The sequence below is a fragment of the Zingiber officinale genome, chromosome 6A (assembly GCF_018446385.1).
Source record: "Zingiber officinale cultivar Zhangliang chromosome 6A, Zo_v1.1, whole genome shotgun sequence".
Lineage (NCBI taxonomy): Eukaryota > Viridiplantae > Streptophyta > Magnoliopsida > Zingiberales > Zingiberaceae > Zingiber > Zingiber officinale.
Genome location: NC_055997.1, coordinates 138,907,281 through 138,933,269, shown reverse-complemented (window position 1 = coordinate 138,933,269; position 25,989 = coordinate 138,907,281). Strand labels below are relative to the sequence as shown.

The following is a 25,989-nucleotide window of genomic DNA, read 5'->3' as shown; positions in this document are numbered from 1 at the left end:
AAACTCCGAAGGTGGATGATAAGAGTGAGGTGTGTCAAAATCCTGAATCTAGAAACCCAGTTGCAATCCGAGCTTAGCCAGATCTGGTTAAACTCGAATATATGACGTCGGATGCAGAACTCCTCCTCGAATCCGTAGGAGGAGGTGAATGATGGTGGACTGAAGGACGCTTGCCGGTATGCCTTGATGAGGCGGTTCTTCCTTGAATCCGAGGAAGACGGTGGTGTGGAGGAGATGGAAGCGGCTGCTAGGGCTTCTGGTGTCGAAAAAGGTCCTCTATTAGTTGTTGTTGCAAGGTTTAATACCACCTTCCCAGCAACACATCTGACCACACACAAAACATGAGGCTTAAGCTGCATCCATCCATCCGTTGGTTACTTGTGTGACCAAACATCCCTCCACTTAATCCTTAGCTTCCTACATCATTCAATAACACCAAATTAGTACTAATACCATTAATTTAGCAGATATTTGCAACCAAGTAATAAACCAACCATATTTATGAAACCTGCGAAATACTTGCAAATATTCGCACGAACTAATTAAAACACCTAAAAGAATGATAAACATTTAATCACAAAATACGAGTTATCAATTCCCCCACACTTACTCTTGCACGTCTCGTGCAAGTAATCAAAATTCAACAGGTAACCAAATTCATTGCCCCAAACAACTTCTCCTAACATCAAGAAGAATTATCAAAGACTGCTGTTTGAATCGTCAACCCCTCGAAACTGCAACATTCATGACCCAGTTTTTTACATCGGCTAACAAGTATAGCACTTTCAATAGATCTTGATAGCCTAGAATTGATGAATCCTCACCAAAGGTATAGAGTTGTGGATGCTCTCTGTCACACAATTATCATCAAAGTGGATCTCACTCCAAGCCACTCATAATATCCAACTACCATAGGCTTGCTCATATCTTAATCTCCATCACTATGACATACCAGCGCATTGTTGGTGAAGGCCTTCCAGGAAATTTTTAATGGAACACAAGCAGAAATTTGGAACAGAAGCAGAAAGAACAAGAGGAAACAGAGCAGAAAGAACAAGAGGAAACAGAGCAGAAAGAACCCAAAGCTACCAGCATGCTATCAAAATGAGCTCACTGCAAATTTTTTTTTTTTTTCAAACACAATCCCTCTTCTCTCAGCCAACTACAAAATGGTTTGTAGTAGTCAATAAGAAAAACTCAAAAGAACACGTACATGACATTTTTTTTTCATATTTCGAACTTTTTTCAACATTTTGCAATTTTTTTTTTTTAACATTTCACAGTTACTGTCAAGTCATTTCGCAGTTACTGTCAAGTCCTGCATTTTGAAACAACCTCAGGGTGCTAAGCAAACACTGGTTGCAATCACCCTCTAAAATAAATCCAACACTCACAGAAATTTGGTGTGCTTAAAATAACTAAAACATGTCTAACACACAAGCATCCTCCATTCCCCCCCCACACACCTGAACTAAACCGTCTCGGTCAACAACACAATGTGATAGCAAGTAACTTAACTAATGTAACTGCTAAATAATTAAAATGAACCATCTAATGAAACTGCTAGAAAATTGAAACTGGACAAAAAAAATTATTGAATAAAAACAACAACTTCCCTCAAAATTGATACTCGGCATCAATCAAAGACGCAGCTTCCATCATTGAATCTTTATCTAACTCCTGAAATAACTTGACTCTGTGCCCATTTACTTTAAATACACGCCCTGTAGTAGGATCCTGCAAATCTAGAACACCATAGGGCAACACATTAGCAATAATGAATGGACCTTCCCATCGCGATTTCAATTTACCTGGCATCCATTTAAGCTTTGAATTATACAACAACACTCTATCCCCAGATTTGAAATTTTTCCTCAATATATGCTGGTCATGGAAGGCCTTAGATCTTTCCTTGTAAATACGGGAACTTTCATATGATTCCAGTCGAAGTTCTTCGAGTTCCTGCAACTGCAGTTTTCTCCCAATTCCAGCCTCTTCCAGATTCATATTGCAGGATTTAACCGCCCAGTATGCCTTGTGCTCTATTTCCACAGGCAAGTGGCAGTATTGCCATAGACAATTCTGTATGGTGACATACCGATTGGTGTTTTGAATGCTGTCCGATAGGCCCATAACGCATCACTTAATCTTCTGCTCCAGTCTTTTCTGTCGGGTCTTACTGTTTTTTCCAGAATCAGTTTGATTTCCCTGTTAGAAATTTCGGCCTGCCCGTTAGTTTGAGGATGATAAGGGGTCGACACCTTATGAATTACGCCATTGCTGCTCAGCAGGGCTTTCATATGTCTATTGCAGAAATGCGATCCCTGATCACTGATGATTGCCCTAGGTATCCCAAACCTACAAAATACGTTATTCCTAACAAAATTCACAACAACAACAGCATCATTAGTTTTAGTAGCAATTGTCTCTACCCATTTAGAAACGTAATCAACAGCGAGCAATATATAGATAAAACCAAAAGAATTAGGAAAAGGTCCCATAAAATCAATGCCCCATACGTCAAAGATCTCACAAAATAGTATAGGCTGCTGAGGCATTTCATGTCGCTGACCTATGGTACCTATTCGCTGACAACGTTCACAATTCTTTAAAAATCTAGATGCATCCCTAAATAGTGTGGGCCAGTATAAACCTGCATCTAAGACTTTCTTAGCTGTGCGCTGCGGCCCAAAATGGCCTCCACATGCAAGTGAGTGACAAAAAGATAATACAGAGTCAAATTCATTATCTGGAACACACCTCCTAATCACTTGATCACTACAAAATTTCCATAAATATGGGTCATCCCATACATAGTATGTGGAATCACTTTTCAATTTGTCACGTTGAGTTCTAGAATAATGCGTAGGGAAAACACTTGCAACCAAATAATTTACCAAGTCAGCATACCATGGTTCCTTACCTTGAATCTGCAAAAGTTGCTGGTCAGGGAAGCAATCAGCAATTGGACATGGACTCAAATTCCCTTCAATCCTACTCAAGTGATCTGCTACAGAATTTTCCTTTCCGCTCCTGTCGCGTATCTCTATATCAAATTCCTGCAGTAGGAGTATCCACCGAATCAACCTTGGTTTTGCCGATGGCTTCATTAAAAGGTACCTAATAGCTGCATGATCTGAAAAAATAATCACGTGAGAGCATAATAAGTAAGATCGAAATTTATCTAGTGCAAACACAATAGATAACAATTCTTTCTCGGTTGTAGTGTAGTTAGACTGCGCTGAATCTAAAGTTCTGGAAGCATAATAAATGACGTGAGGCACTCCTCTAACCCGCTGAGCTAAAACTGCTCCCACTGCAAAGTTCGACGCATCACACATCACTTCAAACGGAAGTGACCAGTCCGGCTGTCTAATAATTGGAACAGAAGTAAGAGCCTTCTTAATTCTATCAAATGCATCTCTGCAATTCTGGTCAAAATTAAACTCCACTTCTTTCTGCAGCAATTGAGTCAGTGGCAACGTGATCTTGCTGAAATTCTGTATGAACCGTCTGTAAAATCCTGCATGTCCAAGAAATGATCGCACATCCCGTACGCATACGGGGTAAGGTAAAGATAATATCACATTAACTTTTGCAGGATCTACTTGTATTCCAGCATTTGAAACTATATGACCCAAGACTATACCCTTCTCAACCATGAAGTGACATTTCTCAAAGTTCAACACAAGGTTAGTTTCTATACACCTAAGTAACACCTGAGCCAAATTATCCAAATATGAATCAAAAGATGAACCATAAATAGTGAAGTCATCCATAAATATTTCCATACAATGTTCGAGGTAATCGGAAAAAATACTAATCATGCACCGTTGAAAAGTACCTGGAGCATTACATAGTCCGAATGACATTCGTCGATATGCAAAAGTTCCGAAAGGGCACGTAAAAGTCGTCTTTTCTTGGTCCTCTGGAGCCACCGGAATTTGGAAATAACCTGTAAAACCATCCAAGAAACAATAACGTGACCTTCCTGCTAACCTTTCCAACATTTGGTCGATAAATGGTAGAGGAAAGTGATCTTTTCTTGTGGCTTGATTGAGCTTGCGATAATCTATGCAGACTCTCCATGAATTTTGCACTCGGGTAGGTATCAATTCATTTTCCTTGTTTGCCACCATGGTGAGGCTGGATTTCTTCGGTACCACCTGCACCGGACTGACCCACTGACTGTCTGAAATGGGATATATGATTCCTGCTCGCAACAACTTAGTCACTTCAGCCTTGACTACCTCTAGCATAAGTGGGTTAAGACGGCGTTGTGGCTGTCTTATTGGCTTAGCATCAGCTTCCAGAAATATCCGATGCTTGCATATGACCGGACTAATACCTGGTATATCTGCAAGCGTCCAACCAATAGCTCTCCGATGCTGTCGTAATAGATCCAAAAGCTTGCTTTCTTGATTCGGATCCAGATTCTTCGAAATGATTACTGACAACTGATTCCCAGCTTCCAAATAAGCATATTTGAGATGATCTGGTAAGGGCTTCAACTCCAATTTTGATTTCTGTTCCACTATTGAATCTGACTTTTCTGAATACAACTCTGCCATGAATTCTACAGTAGCTCCATTTTCCAGACTGTAGTCATTGCCATTATCCTCTAGATCGGAGGATATTTCATCTACTGCACAGCTGGTCTCTTTAAAAATGTTCGTTAATTCTGCTGCAGCATCACCTAGCATCTCAAAATCCAGCTCATCAAATACATCAATGCTCAGGAGTGAATGATCCTCTGATGGATATTTCATTGCATCTAGAATATTGAATTGTACGATTGTATCGCCAAACTCCATGGTAAGTGTCCCGGCATGTACATCAATTTTAGTCCTAGCAGTTTTTAGAAACGGTCTTCCAAGAATTAATGGTGCTTGTCCCGGAGAGACATTCCCCTCCATATCCAAAATATAAAAATCTGCTGGAAAAATTAAATCTTTTACCTTCACCAAGACATCTTCTATCACCCCAACAGGATGAACTAAACTACGGTTGGCCAGCTGAATAACTATTCCAGTTGTCTGTAAAGGTCCAATGCAAAGTGCTTCAAAAATGGACTTTGACATAACATTAACTGAGGCTCCTAGATCCAACATTGCATCTCCAAAGTCACTATCTCCAATAACACAAGGTATCGTAAAGATTCCTGGATCCTTGCATTTCTGTGGCATCGTCTGAATTAGTGCTGAAACATTCTTACCCATGCTGACTAGCTCGCTGCCCTTTAGTTTTCTCTTATGACACACAGGTCTTTCAAAAACTTTGCATACTTCGGAATGTGCTTAATGACTTTTAGTAATGGAATATTCACTTCTACTTTGCTGAAGGTATCCACTAACTCTCGTAGTTCCTCTGCCTTCCGATCATCCTTTTTCCCAATTTCTACAGATCTCTGCGGAAAAGGTAAATGCCCAGATTGTTCAGTTTCCTGCTCCAAACTTACTGAATTCGTAACTGGTGCTAATGGTATGAGCTCTGCTTCCCCAGTGGATTTCCCACTTCGAAGTGTAATAGCACTGACATTTCCTTTTGGGTTTGGCACTATTTGTGATGGTAATTGGCCCGATCCCTGTGACTGCAGTTGAGTGATACTTGTCGCCATCTGCCCAATTTGTCTCTCTAAGTTCTGCTGATTACTTGTCATTAACTGCATCTGTTGTATAAGCTCTTCCAGCTTTTGTGTGGTAAGTTCTGGTTTGGGCAATTGAAGTTGTGATGGACGGTAAGGGAGTTGAGGAAGTGATGGACACACTGCTGGCCTCTGGGATGAAGAAGATAGTTGCTGATATGGCTGCTGCTGATATGGATGCTGATATGGCTGCTGCTGATAATATGGCTGCTGCTGATATGGATTCCCATATTTCAAATTAGGGTGATCTCTCCATCCGGGATTATATGTAGTAGAAAAAGGATCGTATGGCTGTTTATTCCCAGATGGCTGTTGGTAAAATTGAGATCGGGGCTGAAAGTTATTTGCTGCTGCCACGTGGTCGGAAACAAAAGAAATTCCCTCTTGCTGCAACAAAGGGCAAATGTCAGTAGTGTGAGATGAACAAAAACAAAGTCCACAAATCATTGCTGTTGGCACTGCCTGGGTTGTGGGCTGCTGTGAATGGCTAAGTGCCAACTGCCTGAATGCTGAAGTCATCTCCTGTAACAAGCTATTCTTAATATCTTGAGCATCTAACTTAGTTAACTGGGCTCCATTTACTCCCTTAGTAGATGCTTGTCGATTCCCAAGCTGTTGGGCATTGGCTGCCATAGTAGAAATGATCTCTCTTGCCTCTGCAGGTGTTTTATTCACCAACGCTCCCCCACTTGCTGCATCGATCATACATCTATCCATGGGCAGGAGTCCCTCATAGAAATACTGTATGAGCAAATGATCACTGATTTGATGATGGAGACAGCTAGAACATAACTTTTCAAAATGTTCCCAATACTCATACAATGTCTCCCCTGAAAGTTGCTGGACACTACAGATTGCTCGCCTTATAGCTCCTGCTCGTGAAGCAGGAAAGAATTTTTCCAAAAATGATCTTTTCATATCCACCCAACATGTAATCGTACCGGGAGTTCTAGAGTACAACCAATCCTTCGCTGCTCCTGCTAATGAAAATGGAAAAGCTCTCAGATAAATATCTTCCTCCCCAATACCGTGGGGTTTCATGGTAGAGCAGACTGCATGAAATTCATGAAGGTGCCTAGAAGGGTCTTCACCAGATAATCCATTAAATTTAGGAAGGAGATGAATGAGCCCTGAACGTAGTTCAAAATCCACCTCCAACTCTGGATATTGAATGCACAATGAGTTATAAGAGACATCTGGTGCAGCCAACTCCCTAAGTGTTTGTTTGTTCTCCATGTTAAATTCAGTCACTGGGAAGCTACTTGTTGAAGTTGTTTTTGCTATCTTCTGATTTCTCAACAAAATATGAAATGTCCTATCAATTTCTGAATCAAAATCTAGTAGTTCACTGGTAGATGATCTGGTCATACATTTAGCTGCTGTTTCACCAAGTCAATAAATTCAACAACCAAAAATTGCACAGAATATATTGCAAATCTAAAAATTAACCAACACCGTAATTTCCCCGGCAACGGCGTCAAAAATTGATACTAAACTGTAAACCAATAATTAATGATCATGTCGTTGCAAGGTTCACACTCCAATACCAACTTAAATTCCGTCCCTACTGTAATTTTAATAGTATAGGTATAGCAAAAGACACGGATCGTTTCCCAGAGAAATTGCGATGGAAGCTAACTCTAAGATGAATTATTCAGGTTGGTTGAAATTTTTACATTACAAATTGAAATGCTCCTATACTTGGAAGACACGTAAGTCCACAGCTAATTAACAACTAGCAGACTACTTAAAGAAATGAATCTATTACTGATTTAAAGAAATAAAATCTGTCAACGAACATTTCCAACACACAAACAACTAAGTTCAAACGAAACTAATTAAGCCAAACTTAATGCAAACAAAACAATACCATAAATCTAATATAGGAGAAACTGATGCAGTAGCACTAGATGCAAACAAGAAAAATAATAAAACAGAAATGACCAATTCCACCAGAATATGCTCGGAGATGAAGAAAACATCGTAGCAAGAGTCTGTCGGGGTCTCAATTGAAACTCCGAAGGCGGATGATAAGAGTGAGGTGTGTCAGAATCCTGAATCTAGAAACCCAGTTGCAATCCGAGCTCAGCCAGATCTGGTTAAACTCGAATATATGACGTCGGATGCAGAACTCCTCCTCGAATCCGTAGGAGGAGGTGAATGATGGTGGACTGAAGGACGCTTGCCGGTATGCCTTGATGAGGCGGTTCTTCCTTGAATCCGAGGAAGACGGTGGTGTGGAGGAGATGGAAGCGGCTGCTAGGGCTTCTGGTGTCGAAAAAGGTCCTCTATTAGTTGTTGTTGCAAGGTTTAATACCACCTTCCCAGCAACACATCTGACCACACACAAAACATGAGGCTTAAGCTGCATCCATCCATCCGTTGGTTACTTGTGTGACCAAACATCCCTCCACTTAATCCTTAGCTTCCTACATCATTCAATAACACCAAATTAGTACTAATACCATTAATTTAGCAGATATTTGCAACCAAGTAATAAACCAACCATATTTATGAAACCTGCGAAATACTTGCAAATATTCGCACGAACTAATTAAAACACCTAAAAGAATGATAAACATTTAATCACAAAATACGAGTTATCAGTGCTTTGTAAGAGATTTGCTCCATCAAGAAGGAGAAAGCTCTAGCCGGAGATTGCCGAGGATTGATCCACCGAAGGATCAAGGGTTAGTTCACCTCAAGGACATGTCATGGAGTAGGAGCAAGTAATCTCCAAACCACGTAAAGGAATCGTGTTAGCGTTTGTATTCTTGTTTACCTTCATTGCTTTGGTTTTTGTATTTTCGCTTGTGCAAACTAACTGTGTAGAGAAGAAAGGGAATTGGGGGTGACCTAGCTATTCAACCCCCCTTCTAGCCAACCACCGATCCCCTACAAGTGGTATCAGAGCGGGGACGCCCTTCAACGGACTAATCGCCGAGAAGAGCACTTCATTAAAATGGCCGGTTCAAGCATCCATCCACTCAAATTTGAAAGAGACTTCTCTTGGTGGAAGAAGAGGATGGAGGTATTCTTTGAAACCGATTTCGATATAATGCTAATTATATAAAATGATTTTGAGATGACTAGGGACCAAGACAATAAGTTAATTGAGAAAATAAGGTGGAACAAGAAGCAAAGAGAAGAACACATAGCAAACTCAAGAGCATTGCATCATCTTCTAAGTGTTCTTCCCCAATAAGAAGTAACAAGGATTGGAAACTATACAAGCGCCAAAGACTTGTGGGAAAAGCTAGTGGAGCTTCATGAATGGACATCGGAAGCAAAATTGGAAAAAAGAGACCTTCTCCGATCTCAACTCAACAACATCAAGCTTGAGAAAGGAGAAAAGGTACCAATTTTATATTCTAGAATTAAGGAAATTATTAACGGACTAACAAGTGTAGGTAAGTCACTTCCAAATCGAGACATGATGATGAAAGCCCTCAATGCCTTCCCAAGAACCACAAATTGGATGTTAATAATAGACTCGTTCTACATCTCAAAGGATCTAGAGAAGTGCACTTTAGATGAGTTATTCTCAACCATAGAGCTTCATGAGACTCGGGTTGAAGGGTTAGATGGAGAAGCTCATAGATCAAGAGGAGTAGCCCTTGTGGCAATCAAGGGAAAGGGTAAGAAGAAGAAGTTTTCATCCCCACCATCCTCAGACTCTGAAGAATCAAGCGCCTCAATGGATGGCGATCAAGAGGCATATATGGTATGGAAAATGAGAAAGACATTTAAAAAGTTTTCAACTAACAAATCTCATGCTAGGAAAATCTCAAGAAGCAAAAGTAGAACAAGGAGAGTCATTTGCTACAATTGCCAAGGAGAAGGGCACATGAGGGATGAATGCCCCCTCTTGAAGAAGAAAGAAGAAAAGAAGAAGGCAGAGAAGAAGAAGACAAAAGAAAAGGGGAAGAAGGTTAAAAACCTAAAGACAACATGGGATGATCTATCTTCATTGGAGGAAGAAGAACATCATATTTCCCATTTTGCTCTAATGGGAATTGATGACATAGCCTCCACCTCATATGAAAATGAAGAAGGAAAGAGCTCAAGTGAAGAAGAAGAAGGGAGCTCAAGTGAAGGGGGAGGTCAAACTTCGGATTCGAACTTCTCGGTAAGTGAGGTATACAATCTGTTGGTCCCCAGTTGGCCGGCTAGAAGGGGGGTTGAATAGCCCTGCACAAATTAAAAGAGATACCCTTCTCAAACTTATAACATTAAACAAACACTTGCATAAATAATTAAATAAACAAAAAGACTAGGCTCACAAGATTTACTTGGTTACAATCGGGGATGTTGTTAATCCAAGGAAGTTGAAGCGCAATAAAGATCTCCTTCAGGTGGAGAAGCTTCTTACAGCATTCAAGCACAGAAAATGAGAAGCTAAACTAAACAAGAGAAGTGTACAAGTGTTGAATATCAAATTACTTGTGGTTATTTAAGTTTTATAGCCTTGGTCGGGGCACCTGGAAGAGTTCTATGCGCCTGGAGGGGGATAAAGTTTTATCCCCTTTGCAACGGATCGTAGTCAAACGTGATCCGATCAAAGTCACATTCCGGGCGCCCGGAATTGATCCGGGGGCTCGGACCTCAAAGTCACCCCCGTTGACTTTTTCAGTCTGAACCTTCTACTCCGGTTTAGCTCACTTTGGTTCGGGTCTTCCGCTTCGGCTTCGCTTACTTGGATGATCTCGACCATTCAGAATAGGGCTCACCCAAATCCAACTTCTGGCCTTCTCGAGCAAGCTTCCGCTCCACCTTCTCATCCCTCGGAATCGTCGTGTGCATCCTTCTCGTCCGCCAGCATACTCATCCGCAGCTCTTCATCCCTCGGACGCACTGAGCTTGTTGGCTCTCTCCCGTGCTGACCTTCTCGCTGGTTGCGTCTCTTGCTCCTCGAGCAATCTTCCGCTCTGACTTCTCGTCCCTCGAAAACACCGCACACCCCCTTCTCGTCCACTGGTGTACTCTTCCACAACACCTCATCCCTCGGACGCACCGAGCCCGTCAGCTCTCGCTCATGCCGTCCTTTTCGCTAGTTGCGTCTTTCGCTTGACTTCCTGTGCTCCTAAGTTCCTGCACACTTAGACACATAGTCAAAACACCACAGGACCTAACTTAACTTGTTTGTTCATATCAAAACAACCTGGGGTTCCAACACAATCTTCCTCCCCCTATTTTAATTAAGATGATCAAAAGTTCAAATGAGGATTTGTTCAAGGCAAAAAAAGAAAAATAAGTCCTTGAAAATTGATATTATTTACCTTGAAGAAAAATTAGAATCCATTTGTTCTAAGGATAATGATATGCATGCTTCTTCTACAAATTCAAATGATTCATGTTTAGAAGAAGAAAATAAGGTGTTAAGGGAAAAGGTAGAACACCTTACCAAAGCCCTTAAAAAATTTAAAATTGGCTCAAATACCCTAAACATGATTATTGGGAGCCAAAGGGCAAGTTTCAACAAAAAGGGTTTAGGGTATAAGGAATTCAACAATGAAAAAGCCTATCATTGTCTAATTACTAGGGGACAACCCAAGACAAAAATAATAGATAGAAAATGGATTCCCAATGAGTATTTGGTAAACTCTATTAAAAAGAATCTTTATTGGGTACCAAAATCAATCCTCAAGGGTTAGAGGATTTTGGGTCAAGTCAACCACGGAAGTCATAATTCCATTTTTTTTTATATAAATGGTTGACTTGAGACCTTAAGGGGGAACACTTAGCCTTGATAGAAATTCATGATAAAGAGGGCTTAGTAGAGGTTACATTTATTTCATCTCACAATAACTTGCATTATTTTCTAAACATAGATGTGAGATGATAGGATGATGCAAATAATTCACTTATACTTATGACATTTTGATGAGTTATGAAATGTATCAATTTTTAGTAATCATAAGTCAACCATGGGGAAAGCAAATGTTTAATTAATGGACATTTTGCCCATAGATTATAGTTGGGCATTTTAAATGTTTTGAAAATAATTCTATGTTTTACTTACTGTAGTATAGTTATTTTGAAACATATGAATTCAAAACAAGTTTTCAAATTGATACAAAGTTGAGTGATTTACAAGGTGTTTGAATTTTATCAAAACTTCAAAAATATGATGAATTTTCATGGAAACATATTTTTCTTTGTTAAATAACATTATAAGAAATATGTCTTCAAAATTTCATAATTTTGTAAATTTTTTGGAATTTTCTATGCATTTCTGAAGTTAATTTCAGAAGGCTGAAATTCAGATTGACAATGTGTTAGTCAACTGCAATAGATGGCAGTCGACTGGTAACTACTTTCTAGCACTGTCAAGAGCTGGTTGTGGTTCAATTAGTCTACATTAGATGCCATGGTATGCATGATTGTTTGGTACAATCTTTTTGATGGTGTCAAAGGGAGAGAAATGAGTAGGTTTAAGTTAGAAATTGTGCAAAACTTGAAAATTAAGTGATATAGCATATGTTAAGGGGGAACTTGGATTTATGCTTCATGTTTACATTTATGCTAGTAATTTTTAAAGTTATTATTTATACCTAACTTAAACATATTGTCACACATAAAAAAGAAAGAGATTGTTGGTGCAATCGACCTAAGTTTGATCGGTACAATCATGGTTTTGATGTGTGTGTCAAAAAGTTTAAGTTAGACTTTCATATTATTTTGATATGTGTTTAAGTCATGCAGGACTTGGTGAGACACACATGAGGAGCTTGGTACGGCTAAGCTTGGGAAGCTCATCCTATGGCTCGGGTCCATTAGATTGGTGAAGGATGGTGCATCCGAGGGATCGCGGACGAGGAGGAACAGAGTGAAGCCAAAGGAAGCGGACTTCAAGGCAATGTGAAGGATGGCACGGAGAGGAGCCACGGGCTTAGGTGCATCTGAAGGACGAAGGCCGAGGAAGAGAGCTTCAAGGGCAACTCCAGAGAGGATGAGTGTGAGGGTGTAACCGGGACTAGTCGACTGCTGGAAGTGAAGTCGGCTGGTCTAGTCGACTATGCAATCGACTGGGAGTGAACAAAAGTGTTGGACCCCGTGGTAGTTTTGATGTGATCAACCAAGTTAGTTAGGTCCTGCTGTATTTGATCCCTATGTCTGAGTGTGCAGGAGCTTAGGAACACAGGCAGTCGAGCGGAAGACGCAGTTAGCGAGAAGGATGGCACGGGAAGGGAACCGACGGACTCGGTGCGTCCGAAGGACGAGAAAGCTGCGGAAGAGTACTCCGGTGGGCGTGAAGAGCGTGCGCGGTGTTCGAGGGACGTTAAGCCGGGACGGAAGGCTGCTCGAGGAGAAGGCCGGGAATTGGGTTCGGGTGAGCCCTATTCCGGTTGGCCGCAATCACCCAAAAGAACGGAGCTTCGGAAGCCAAAGCGAAGAAGAAAAGGAGTTAAAAGAGGCTGGAAATTACTGTAGCAGGAAGTTACTGTAGCAGAAGTTACTGTAACTTGAAGGCGCCTTAAACAAGCTAGAAGGCGCCCTTGAAGGCGCCTTCAAGCCTGTTGAAGGCGCCTTCAACAGGCCAGTTTTGACCGTTTGCGTGCGGATAAAGTTTTATCCGCTAACCGAGCTGGAGGCGCCTTGAATCTTGTTGGAGGCGCCTTGAACCCTCGGGATAGACTTTCCAGGAGCTATAAAAAGGCCTCTGGAGCTAGGAATTTATCATTCATTCAAGCTTTCAATTCCTAGCAACTTATGAGTTCATTAAGTGTGTAAAAAGGCTTCTCCGCCTATAGTGAAGGAGACTCTGCTAGTGCGATCTTCGATTGTCCTGGATTAACAACCTCCTTGGTTGTAACCAGGTTAAACCTCGGTCTCCCGTTTTATTTCTATCTTTAATTTTATATAGTTGCTAGTTATTTTTATTGCTGCACTTATTTCTAAGTTGAAATCTGAGGAGGGTATTTTTATTTTTTTTCCAGCAATTTACCCCCCTCTTGCCGGTCTCCGCTGCACCAACAAGTGGTATCAGAGCCTGATCGCCTCAGAAGGACTAACCGCCAACTGAAGCATTACGATCAAGACGATGGTCGGAGCGAACATCCATCCCCCGAAGTTCGACGGAGACTTTGCCACATGGAAGCGCAAAATGGAGGTATTTTTTAAAACGGATTTTGATATTCTTATTATAATGAAATATAGTTTTGCAGCGCCGAAAGACAAAGAAGAAAACACATTGAGAAAGAAGGAGCAAGCCGATTTTGTCGCCAACGGAAAGGCGGAGTTCCACCTGCTCAGTGTGCTGCCACCACAAGAAGTAAATCGGATCGGAAGCTACGACTCAGCGAAAGATCTCTGGGAAAAATTCCTGGAGCTACACGAAGGTACTTCCGAAGCGAAGCTAGCGAAGCGCGACATCCTCCGAAACCAGTTAACGAACCTACGGATGAACCAAGGCGAGAAGGTAGCGCAACTCCAAGCGAGAATCAAGGAGCTAATAACGCAACTAACGAACCTTGGAGAAGAGGTAACCAACCGGGATTCCATCCGATACGCGCTCAATGCCTTCCCGAGAACTCCGGAGTGGGCCTCCTTAGTAGATGCGTATTACATCTCTAAGGACCTCGAGGTAAGTACTTTAGAACAATTATTTGCCACTTTTGAACTTCACGAATCTCGAGTTTCAGAATCCAACGGAGCAGAGAAGACAAGTCAGAACATTGCCTTAAAGGCAAAGTTGAACAGTTCTGACTCCGAAGCCTCAGTCGACGAATCCGAAGTGGCACTACTGGTAAGACGCTTCAATAAGTTTTTTACTACTAACAAATTTAAATCACAGAGGCATCATCGAAAGAAGAGGACGGTTCGCTGTTACAACTGCAACGAAGAGGGGCACATCAAAGATGACTGCCCAAAGCTAAAGAGAAAGGAGAAAGAAAGAGAAAAGCCAAAATACAAGAAGCCAGAACCCTCCAAAAACAAGAACCTAAAGGCAACGTGGGATGATTCGTCATCCTCCGAATCGGAAGTCGAAGAATTCTCGGGACTAGCACTGATGGCCAACCATCAGCAAGAAGAAACGTCCAGCTCAGATATGAGCATCGACGAAGGGGGAGGAACGTCAGAAGAAAGCAGCAGTGAAAGGGAGCGTCACTTGATCAAGTAAGTAAGGTACGCAATCTAACCCCGTCTGAGTCATTTCGATTTATTAAATCGCTTTCTAAAGATTTATTCGAATTAGAAAAAGAAAATAAAGAATTAAAAAAGAAATTAGCAAAAGCATGTCCACTTGAAATGTACGATAGTATGAAATCAGAAAATGAAAATTTAAAACTAGAAATTGAAAAATTAAAAAAATGATGCATGCTTAAAGAAATTTCCGAAGTCAAAAATTGGAATTTATGGTAAATTAAATTGGTATATAAGGAAGCACCAAGGGCAACTTAGGAAAATACCAAGAAACTATGTACCCCCTAGATTTTTGAATAATCATGTAGGAAGGAACTTCTATTGGGTTCCAAAATCTGTGCTTAATTAATCTTTCAAAAATTAAAAGCTTACAGTGAGAAAATTAAACATTGAAATTCTTTATGGAAGCTTTGTCTAAGGAAGTAGTTGTTGCTCCAATAACCAAGAAGGCCTAGTGCCTCACCACGACCTGGAAGCTAAAATATTGAAAGAAAATGTTTAATTAACTTTCTGAAAAAGCATTAAACAAGAATTAAATAATGCTTTGAAAGTTTATCAAATATTTATTAAAACAAACAAAAAAAAATCTTAGAAATTTTCTCTTGAAAAATTCTAACTTATTTTTGGTTAGAATTTTTTTTTTTCTGAAAAACTTCATATGACTTAACTTTTTTTGGGAACATTTAAAATTTTCACTTAGGATTTTTTTTACTTAGAAGTTTTTTTGGAAAATTCAATTTAACTTCGAATTTTTTTTCAAAAATTCATTTTTTTTCCAAAGATTTAATCTTACTTGAATATATTTTACTTAAAACCCCATTTTTGCTGTGATCAAAGGGGGAGAGAAAAGTACAAGTTTAGGGGGAGTTAGAAAAATTTAAAATTTCTGTTATTATTTTTATAAAAAAAAAAGGTGTTGCAATTTTACTAATTGCAGAAATTATGCTTAACTTGTTAGTTTAGTAATTTTTTCTTTAAAAATTACTCTTTATGTCTATTTTTACCCTAACTTGAACTTGGGTTGGTGCACATCAAAAAGGGGGAGATTGTTGGACCCCGTGGTAGTTTTGATGTGATCAACCAAGTTAGTTAAGTCCTGCTATATTTGATCCCTGTGTCTGAGTGTGCAGGAGCTTAGGAACACAGGAAGTCGAGCGGAAGACGCAGCTAGCGAGAAGGACGGCACGGGAAGGGAGCCGACGGGCTCGGTGCGTCCGAAGGACGAGAAAGCTGTGGAAGAGTACTCCGGTATGAGATTAAGATCCAGAAAGATAAAGAACATTTTGGCCAAGCTCAAATAAACTTTTCAGAAATGACTAGAAGGAAGAATTAAAAAGAAAAGAAATAACCAAGGAAGTCTAAGGAAGAAGTCAAAGAGGTGAAAATTAAAGGCATCACAACAAAAAGTTAGAAAACCAATTGAAGGCGCCTTCAACAGGCCAGTTTTGACCGTTTGCGTGCGGATAAAGTTTTATCCGCTGACCGAGCTGGAGGCGCCTTGAATCTTGTTGGAGGCGCCTTGGACCCTCGGGATAGACTTTCCAGGAGCTATAAAAAGGCCCCTGGAGCTAGGAATTTATCATTCATTCAAGCTTTCAATTCCTAGCAACTTGTGAGTTCATTAAGTGTGTAAAAAGGCTTCTTCGCCTACAGTGAAGGAGACTCTGCTAGTGCGATCTTCGATTGTCCTGGATTAACAACCTCCTTGGTTGTAACTAGGTTAAACCTCGGTCTCCCGTTTTATTTCTGTCTTTAATTTTATATAGTTGCTAGTTATTTTTATTGCTGCACTTATTTCTGAGTTGAAATCCGAGGAGGGTATTTTTATTTTTTTTTTCAGCAATTTACCCCCCTCTTGCCGGTCTCCGCTGCACCAACAAAAAGTATTCTGTTCGCTCAGCAAGCAGTGACCAGTCGAATGATACTTTTACCAATCGACTGGTAAGTAGTCATTAGCAAACCGTTGGCACTTTGAAGTAGTCATTGGCTACCTCCAACGGTAGCTTCAGTCGACTAATGAAAGCGTCAGTCAACTGATGCCGAAATGAGTTGATATGATTATCAACTCTCTCTTCTTATTTATAGGAAGCTTTAGGACATAAAGGAGGTTACTGATTATTGTTGAATCACTCCTTTTTCATCGCCCAAAGCTTCCAAGCCAAACTCTTCTTCCTACTCTTAATCTCCATCTTGTAAAAGAAGAAGAGTGCTTTGTAAGAGGTTACCACCAAGAAGGAGAAAGCTCTAGCCAAAGATTGTCGGAGACTGATCCACCAAAGGATCAAGGGTTTGTCCACCTCAAGGACACGCCGTGGAGTAGGAGCAAGCAATCTCTGAACCACGTAAAGAAATCATGTTAGCGTTTGTATTCTTGTTTGCTTTCATTGCTTTGGTTTTTGTATTTCCGCTTATGCAAACTAACCGTGTAGAGAAGAAAGGGAATTGGGGGTGATCTAGCTATTCAACCTTCATTCTAGTCAGCCACCAATCCCCTACAATACTTCTAAATTTTAATTTTTGAGACTTATTCAATTTCAAACATGCATGTTCATTTTTTAAACTTTCGATTTATATTTTTAATTTATCATTTTCTAATTTTAAATTATCAAACAAATCTATGGGGCATGCATTAGCTAATTGTCTTTTCAAATCTATATTTTCCTTTTTCTAATTTTACTAAATCCTTAGAAAGGATCTTAATAAATTTATTTTTAGGAGATAAGGCACGTACTTGACTTACCTCGTATTCTGATGCTCCTACTTTATCGCAACTTTCCTCTGATGATCCTCCCTTTTCATTGATGTTTATCTCTGAGCTAGTTTCATCTTCTTTTTGATGGTCTACCATTAGGGCTAGTCTGGCGTAGGCTTCGATTTCGGATTTGGAGGATGATGATTCATGCCATGTGGCTTTCAAGTTCTTGTGCTTTGGTTTGTTGCCCTTGTCTTTCTCCTTCTTCTTTAATTTAGGGCAGTCATCCTTGATGTGTCCTTCTTCGTTGCAGTTGTAACACCGAACCTTCCTTTTGCTCTGAGTTTATTTCTTTACCTGTGACTTATTAAATTTATTAGATTTAATAAATTTATTAAATTTTCCTACCATTAGGGCTGCTTCGTCTTCATCGATTGATGCTTCGGAGTCTGGATCTTCCTTCTTGGCTTTCAAGATAAGATTGTTGTTTGATTTTCGATTTCTTTAGGATCTGCACATCGAGTTTTGTGAAGTTCAAAAGTAGAAAATAAATTCTCTAGTGTACTTACCTTGAAGTCCTTAGAGATGTAGTATGCATCTACTAAGTATAATCATTCTGGAGTTCTCGGGAAGGTGTTAAGCACGTACCAGATTGAATCTCGGTTCATTATCGATTCTCCGAGATTGTTGAGATGAGTGATGAGTTCTTTGATCCGTGCTTAGAGTTGCACTACCTTTTCTCCATGGTTCATCCACAGGTTTGTTAGCTGGGCTCAAAGGACACTACAACAAAAACCTTCATAGACATCGGTTTTCCACCGGTGTCTATTTCATTTTCGACCGATGTTAAAAGTCTGTCATTTTAGACATCGGGTTAAAACCGGTGTAGTATCACTTAACGACACTGGTCTTCGAATCAGTTATTAACCGGTATAGTATCACTTAACGACACCGTTTCATCAATGGTGTAAAACCAATGTAATATTGTATGTTAATAACACCAGTTTTGGCAGCGGTAATTGACCGATGTAATATTAGTTAATAACACCGGTTTTGCAGCGGTGGAAAACCGATGTAATATGTATATTTTTTAACAGCACAAATTTGATTTCCGAAACAATGAAAAACCGACAATAACAAAAAAAACACACACAAATATTCACAAATTATACAAATATTCTTCATTCAATAATATCCATAAAATACACAAATATTCACAAATTATATAAATAATCTTCTTACAACAATATCCATAAAATACCCAAACATTCTTTTTACATCAAAAGATAGCTAATAGATATCAAAATCAAGGTAGAACATTCTTTTAACACATCAAGGTAGAACCGCACTTCAAATGTAATCTAGCATGCATTCAGCCCACTCGAACCGCACTTCATCAATTTCAACTCTGGAGTACTTGAGATTTGTAAACTGTAAAAACACATAAATCCACCATATGTCAAATAACTAAAACAAATGTGTACATGTATCAAATAAAATAGAATACTGAGTTTTTAAAGACTGCTGGGGAAGATAACGAATATAACATAGAATCTAAAACTTTCATATATGACACTTAGTATATGCTGCTTAGAATATAACATAGATAATTTGCTCCTTTTAATTCAAGTGTACAGATTGATAAGAACCGACAACATCATACAACAACTTACTAGGCATGATAATGGTTCAAAATGCTAAAATGTATGTTCAGCTCCTATCCTATAATATTCGAAATCTACAGCAGAAAAATTAAGAAAGATATATCAATGCACCAGATATTCATCTGTCAATTTTCACAACCCAATGTATTGCCTTTAGCAATGTTGTAATTCCATGGTTTCTATCAAAGTTCTGGCAGGGTAGACAAGTATAAAAAATATTAATTTTCAGCAAATCATGTTGTGCTTACTGTACAGATTATAAAAATTAAATATGTACAGAAAGTGAATAAAAGAATCACTGTGAAAGACATACCACCTAAACTAACTTATGAAGGAAGAGAGTAAATAAAATTTTACAAAGAGTAAGGGAGATGCAATAATTCTACAAATGAGATAAAAGCGTTAGCACAAAGTTGATAAAATTCTAGGAAGGCATAAAGTTAGTTCTCCATAGTAGTTTTCCATTCAAATTGGTCAATTTAGTGACAAACTCATAAGATGGTGATCACTAAAAAGAAATAATTAATCAAGTTAAAGGAAATATATGTACAATTGCCAGTCTTTTTAACTAAGAATCAGAAAGATACAACTTAACTTATCCTAGCTTGACATTTGAATTACTAAATTTTGATTCATTGTAACAGATCATTGGCCAAAGAAGGCAGATTTAACAGGAGGTTGGCAACTTCAAACAGTAGAGTAATGAGGAGTTGGAGATGAAAAAGTGGTAGAATGAAGTGGAAGAAGATGGCCAACATTTTGCAAAACTTTTTTGGCCTTTGACACTAGTTATTATGCACACATATCAAGGAATTTCTATTATTGCATCTAATGATTTTCTTAATCAACTTTAACTTACCCAAACAAATACAATGCACAAAATAAGATGAGTAAATAGCGGAAACATTCTCCATGACGAGGCATTCCTTTCAAAGATGAGGGAAAGTGCAGAAGATTGCAGTGCTGCGAAGAAGCACATCACGGCGTTCATGGTGAGTTTGGCTGGGTAGATCTCACAGATGGATGCCTGAGAATACTCATGATTAACATAACGTAATAATTAAAAGGGAAGTGACAACACAAGGGACACCATTGACTTAATACCTGAAGAACAAGCGATACACTGCATGCAAAATAGCCGAATAGCATAAGAGCAGAGCCTTTAAGCCAGGCATCGCCTTTCTCAGGACTTTCAAAATGAAGTTGGATCATAGGTGAAGTAACAAAGGCCCCCAACAAAATGACCTTTCCAAAATGTGAAGATCAGGGCACCAGTGATGCAGAAGATGGCCCCTGCAAGCTTGGCCCTCCCTCTTACAGTCTTCAAGTTGAGCTTTTCCATCCTGAGCAAAAAAAGACCAAATATAGAATGATATTTGAATGAACTAAATTCACTGTAAAATTACTTGGAATTAATATCTGAATCAACCTCAGTACAATTGCCAATAAGAAAGTAAAAGCAGGAATGACATTGCCCAAGGCACTGGCAATAGTTGGAGAAATGAGATGGAGTCCAACGTAGTATACATTTTGCTGAATTGTTATACCCAACATAGCAAGAATGAATATTTTTAGCATGACACCAAATGAGAAGCTGGGTCTTCGATTCCTACAACCATGAGATGAGTTTAAAAACATTCAATTTGTAGTCATATATCTTATTCTCAACAATTCTAATGAGACATGCTCCTTGAACCTTTCGAGCACATAAGCAAGAGGAGCCAAGATGAGCATGGCAATAAGGTGCCTGTACACTACGAAGACAAGTGCACTTAGTCCTTGTCCTAATGCAAGCTTGTCAAGGATGCTGGATCCAGCATACGTGCACTGGGACACAATCATATAGAAGTATGGAGCACATGCTTTCACAGAGGCCATGATCTCCTCACCAAATTGTTTGTGACAATTTTTATTGTCCTTGGTTCTTTATAAAGGAAGAAAATCATATTGATTCTGTCAAACAAACAAGTCTAAGATAGACAAATGCTTTGAAATCTAGGAATAGAAAAAAGATGAGAGAAAAGCAGGCAAACAAGTGCCAACAAGCTACATTAGACTCCTCTATCTGTTGTATCATTTTCTCCAGCAAACAGACAAATAAATCATCTCGTCGACAAGATGAAGACGACTAGGGAGAAAAGCAGGCAAACAAGTGCACTTTATTCTCGTCGACTAGGGTTTCTGGAATTGAACAAGAAGAAGAAACCAGGCATACCTTTGCTATCAATCTCGTCGACATGGCTCTCCTGAACTTTGATTTTGATGCTGAACCATTTTTTGATGAAGGCCTTAGATCATGACAGCTGCTCCCAAGAAAGTGAGGAAAGAAAACAAGCCCAAATTGAATATGGTTCAAGAAGGAACATGATTTCCAAGGAAACCAAGCTCTGCATTTTAAGAAAGAAGTTCACTTAAAATAGTTGTTTTTAGTTAACTTGTGAACTAAAAAAGTCTGATCATCGTCTAATTCTTGTTAGCCATCTCTGCTCACTATTGAATATGGATCTGATAGAGAAATTCAAAAAATATGAACAATTGAATGTTTTCGCTTAATCAACATGAGAAGATGTAAATTACCTCTAGGATTGATGGTGCATATGGTGTTCTTTTCAAGACTTTTAGTCACTCTGCAAACATGTCAAGAGTTTGAAGATGGACAAGAAGATTAATTTACCATGAAACAAATAATATAAAGCCGAAATAAATAAATGCTTAGGACATATTTGAAGGAAAACATCAAATAGCAAAAGATGAGATTATACTATGTATAGCCAGCCATGGTTATATTTCTTCAAATTTATTAACATATAAAGCAGTGGTATTCAAATTGTTCACACCTGCTATTAGTCTGCCAAGAACATCATCAAATTTTAGTAATTCTTTTGCAACTTTAACAGAAGCATCAATTGCCTTAGAACTTAGTTGTATTTTTCCTTCTCATGAATACATCAAGTAAATCAGTTGTGTTTTAGAACTGTGGGAAACAACACCCAAGGTGAGACATGCATAAGACTTACAGAAAAGACATACTGTGGTTGCAGAGCAATCATCTAGTAGAAATCAATTCACTAACAATTATTGAATTGAATCAGAGATGTAAACCAGAGACACACAGGTCATTCTAGAATAATCATTAACAGTGGTTGAACTGAAGACAAGATGTAAACCAGAGAGACAGAGAGACAAAGGGGAAAAAAATGCAGGCAATGATTTGAATGGCATCCGGGCATCTGTAAATTTGCAGAAAACCAGATGTATTGATCACAATAGGACAAATTAATGAGCAAACAATGAGCTACCTCAATGTCATCAGCAAGGTCGCTGCCGTGAGAAGGAAAGGATCCCATACTTTGGCCATTTTTATTCCAAAGTGATATCTTTTTATCGTCACCAACACTAGCAACCACTAGGTCTGCACGAACAAAGATTAAACTTTAGTAAGATTTTTCCATCGTAAAAGTCAGCCACCATCCGCTGGATTAACAAAATTAACTAAGTTATACAAGATACAAAATAAACTTGAATGATGAGTCAAGGGAAAATTAAATTCTGACGGCACTAGGCAAGGATGAAACATGCCCTTATACAATTCGAATAGTGTAGATCCAAGGCAAAGCAACAAATTTCCAAGAGAAGTAAAAAATGTAGATACGCAGTTTCCTAGTAATTTTGCTTCAGAGAGTAACGCATCCCAAACTATCGGGGGGAAAAAAAGAGGCTAAAATCGAGCAAACAAAACCCTCCGACACAAGCATAACAGAAATGCACAGCAAAGAGGAAGCAAACAGATAGTGCGATATAAAACGAGGCGGGAAAGCGTTTTTACTGGTGTGGTTCCACTTGACGGAGTTGATTTGAGATCCGGGGGAAGGCATGTAGCTGAGGGTGCAGGGATCACCGGCTTCCACCGTGACGTCGAAGAGCTTGACGGTGTTGCTGCCGCAAGTGGCGAGAAGCGAAACTGATGAATCCACGAACCGCATCTCTCGATTTCTCCTCGCCAGATCCACACAGCAACGGACAGTCCACTAGAGTTAAAAATTGGGGAGGAAGACGAGAACTAAGAACATACCCCATGGGAGGAGTTGACCCATGCTGCTCCCATGCTGTAGGAAAGAAAAGCCATCATAACCGCAAGCTCGAACAAGACACCGGCTTCTAGACATAGACGAGCTTCCTTACGTACCAATTCGATGGGGGAAATCGAGAAGGGGCTCTTTTCGTAGAAGACCCCGATGGACTAGGAGCCCTCGCTGCCCGGACGGCACCTGACGAGGGCCGGATCGGGGGTGCGTTGAGATGCAGAGACGATGAACTAGTAGAAGACGACGACGACGAGCCCGGATGCAGTTATAGAGCCGAGGAGGAAGGCCACGGGGAAGGGGGATCGGCCGAAGAAGCTCCAACCCCGCGTCAGCCCGATCCGCGGCGACATGTAGCCCCAAAAGCCCCTAGAGCGCATCCCTAAAAGGAGGATGCGGAGGATTAGGGTTTCGCGAGGAGAAGCCCAAAAGAGAGCGTGCTAAGAAAGTCCGCCAGAATTTTGGTTCATAGACACCGGGTTTTAAAAACCGCGGTTAAAATCGATGTCTATTAATGAAAAAAAAGCGCTCATAGACATCGGCTAAAAAAACCAATGTCTATTAGCGAAAATCTGCGCTCATAGACATCGATTTTTGGAAAAACTGGTGTAAAATACTCAAAGACATCGGTTTTTGCTTAAAACCGTTGTTGTTCCACCGATGTCTATGAGGGTTTTTCTTGTAGTGAGATGTCTCGCCTTGCTAACTTTGCTTCTGAAGTACCTTCATAGAGTTCCAGGAATTTCTCCCAGAGCTCTTTGGCGGATTCGTAGCTGCGGATTCGATTGACCTCCTGGGGCGGAAGGACGCTTAGCAGATGAAACTCTATTTTACCATTCGCCACGAAGTCAGCTTGTTCTTTCTTCATCCGTAAACACTCTTCCTTTCTATCTCTATGTTGGTCCTTGAGGGCTACAAAATCATATTTTATAATTAACAGGATCTCAAAGTCTCTTTTAAAAAAACACCTCCATCTGACATTTCTATTGCGTGAAGTCTCCCTCGAACTTTGGTGGATGAATGCTTGCACCGACCATTATTTTGTTGTTTCAGTGGAGGCTAGTTCTTTCTGAAGCGACTTTGCTCTGATACCACTTGTTGGTTCAGGTGGGCCGACAAGAGGGGGGTGAATTGCCTGTTAAAAAAATAAACCTTTCCCGACTTTCAACTCAAATTAGTAGCAACAGTATAATTATAACAAGTAAATTAAAGAACTACAAAATGAAAGAATAGACAAAGAAATTTACTTGGTTACAACATACGTGGTTGTTAATTCAAGACAAATGAAAAGCATTAAAAATCTCTTTCGATGAAGGCGAAGAAGCCTCTTACATTCGTTAAAAAATCTTTTATTTTTTTATATTAATTATGAACAAACTCACTAGATAGATCTAAAATACAGTATCATGGTGTATTTTGTTTGCAGATGATATTGTTTTGATAGACGAGACACATAAAAGAGTAAATACTAAATTAGAATCTTAACGCAAAACACTAAAACTGAAAGGTTTTAAACTTAGTAGAGTAAAAACATAATATATTAAATTTATGTTTAATAATATTAGACGTAATGGGATAATTGTTAAGATAAGAGATGACGAATTATCTGAAACAGAGAGATTTAAATATTTAAAATCATTTTTGTAAAACTATAAAGAGATTGAGAGATATCTTACATAAAAACAAATAGGTTGATTGAAATAAAGGAGACCTCAAATATTTTATGTGATCGTAAAGTATCTCTAAAATTGAAAGGGAAGTTCTACAAAATGGTGGATTAGACTTGCTATGTATATAACGTTGAATATTGAACTATGACTCGAGCACATGAGCAAAAACTGAGAGTTATAGAGATGAGAATGTTAAAATAGATGTGTGGATATACGAGAATAGATAGAATAAAAAATGAGAGCATTAAAAAGAAAATCGGAGTTGTATCTATTGAGGAAAAACTCCGAGAGATATATTTAAGATGATCTAAATATGTACTTAGATGATCAATGAATGCTCTGGTTAGATAATGTGAAATTATGATAAATACGTACCAAAAAAGATTTGATCAATAATCATAAAATAAGATAAAATATATTTAAATATATAATAATAATAATAATAATAATAATAGTAATAATAACAATTAAACATTATCCTTCTAGGTAGGATAAAAATTTATTTAATTATATATGATGATAAAATAAAAAATAAAATTGAATAATATAGATGAATTCATATAATTCATCCTACTTAGTGGGAAATATTCAATTATTATTATTTACAAATTGTACTTCCACTTCTAACTACTGTGAAATCTTTTTTTTTTTGAAAAAATAAAATTTAATCTCCCTTCTGTGTTTTTTCTTCTCTAAGAAAATAATTGAGGAAAAAAAAACATATTGGTTGCCAATTAAAATAAGGGGATAAATATTATTAAAATAATAAAAACATTTGAGGTCCTCTGAGTCTTGAATGTCGACAAGACATCACGAGCCCTATGGTAAATATGATTTTTTGAAAAAAAAAAAAATTCGTCCCTACAATTTAATGATTATTATTTTTGGTCATTAAGTGCTTCTGTTAGCTAGCTCAAACTGCCAACGAGTTGGCATATGCTTCCTGGTCGGTTGTTTATGGTAACGACCATTAATACGAGGCTACTATAAAATAAATAAATAAAATATAAGTTGAACTGTATACATAATTTTTATCTCCACCGACGTTACATTTAATGCGTGTAGGTCATTAATTGCCCAATGAAGAGCC

General features: G+C 38.9%; 2 protein-coding genes across 2 annotated transcripts; both read right to left on the bottom strand.

Moving 5' to 3' along the window:
• Window positions 1-5,239: 5,239 nt before the first annotated feature.
• On the bottom strand, window positions 5,240-7,012 carry LOC121995392. Its single transcript, XM_042549141.1, has one exon. It carries the CDS (start codon window positions 7,010-7,012, stop codon window positions 5,240-5,242), a length of 1,773 nt encoding a protein of 590 aa, XP_042405075.1.
• A 13,280-nt stretch (window positions 7,013-20,292) lies between these two features.
• Window positions 20,293-23,014, bottom strand: LOC121998314 (WAT1-related protein At3g56620-like). Its single transcript, XM_042553172.1, has 4 exons — window positions 22,974-23,014; window positions 22,447-22,559; window positions 20,577-20,756; window positions 20,293-20,490 (listed from the first exon to the last, which is right to left on the bottom strand). The coding sequence occupies exons 2-4, from the start codon at window positions 22,503-22,505 to the stop codon at window positions 20,340-20,342; spliced, it is 390 nt and encodes a 129-aa protein (XP_042409106.1). The 5' UTR covers window positions 22,506-22,559; window positions 22,974-23,014; the 3' UTR covers window positions 20,293-20,339.
• Window positions 23,015-25,989: the final 2,975 nt, after the last annotated feature.

Coding starts and splice junctions, on each gene's coding strand:
- LOC121995392 (XM_042549141.1), bottom strand. CDS start 7,012: ATGACCAGATCATCTACCAGTGAACTACTAGATTTTGATTCAGAAATT.
- LOC121998314 (XM_042553172.1), bottom strand. CDS start 22,505: ATGGCCAAAGTATGGGATCCTTTCCTTCTCACGGCAGCGACCTTGCTG. Junction 20,757..22,446: donor ACCTTGCTGATGACATTGAG/GTAGCTCATTGT, acceptor TCATGGTTGTAG/GAATCGAAGACCCAGCTTCT. Junction 20,491..20,576: donor TTATTGGCAATTGTACTGAG/GTTGATTCAGAT, acceptor TTTTTTGCTCAG/GATGGAAAAGCTCAACTTGA.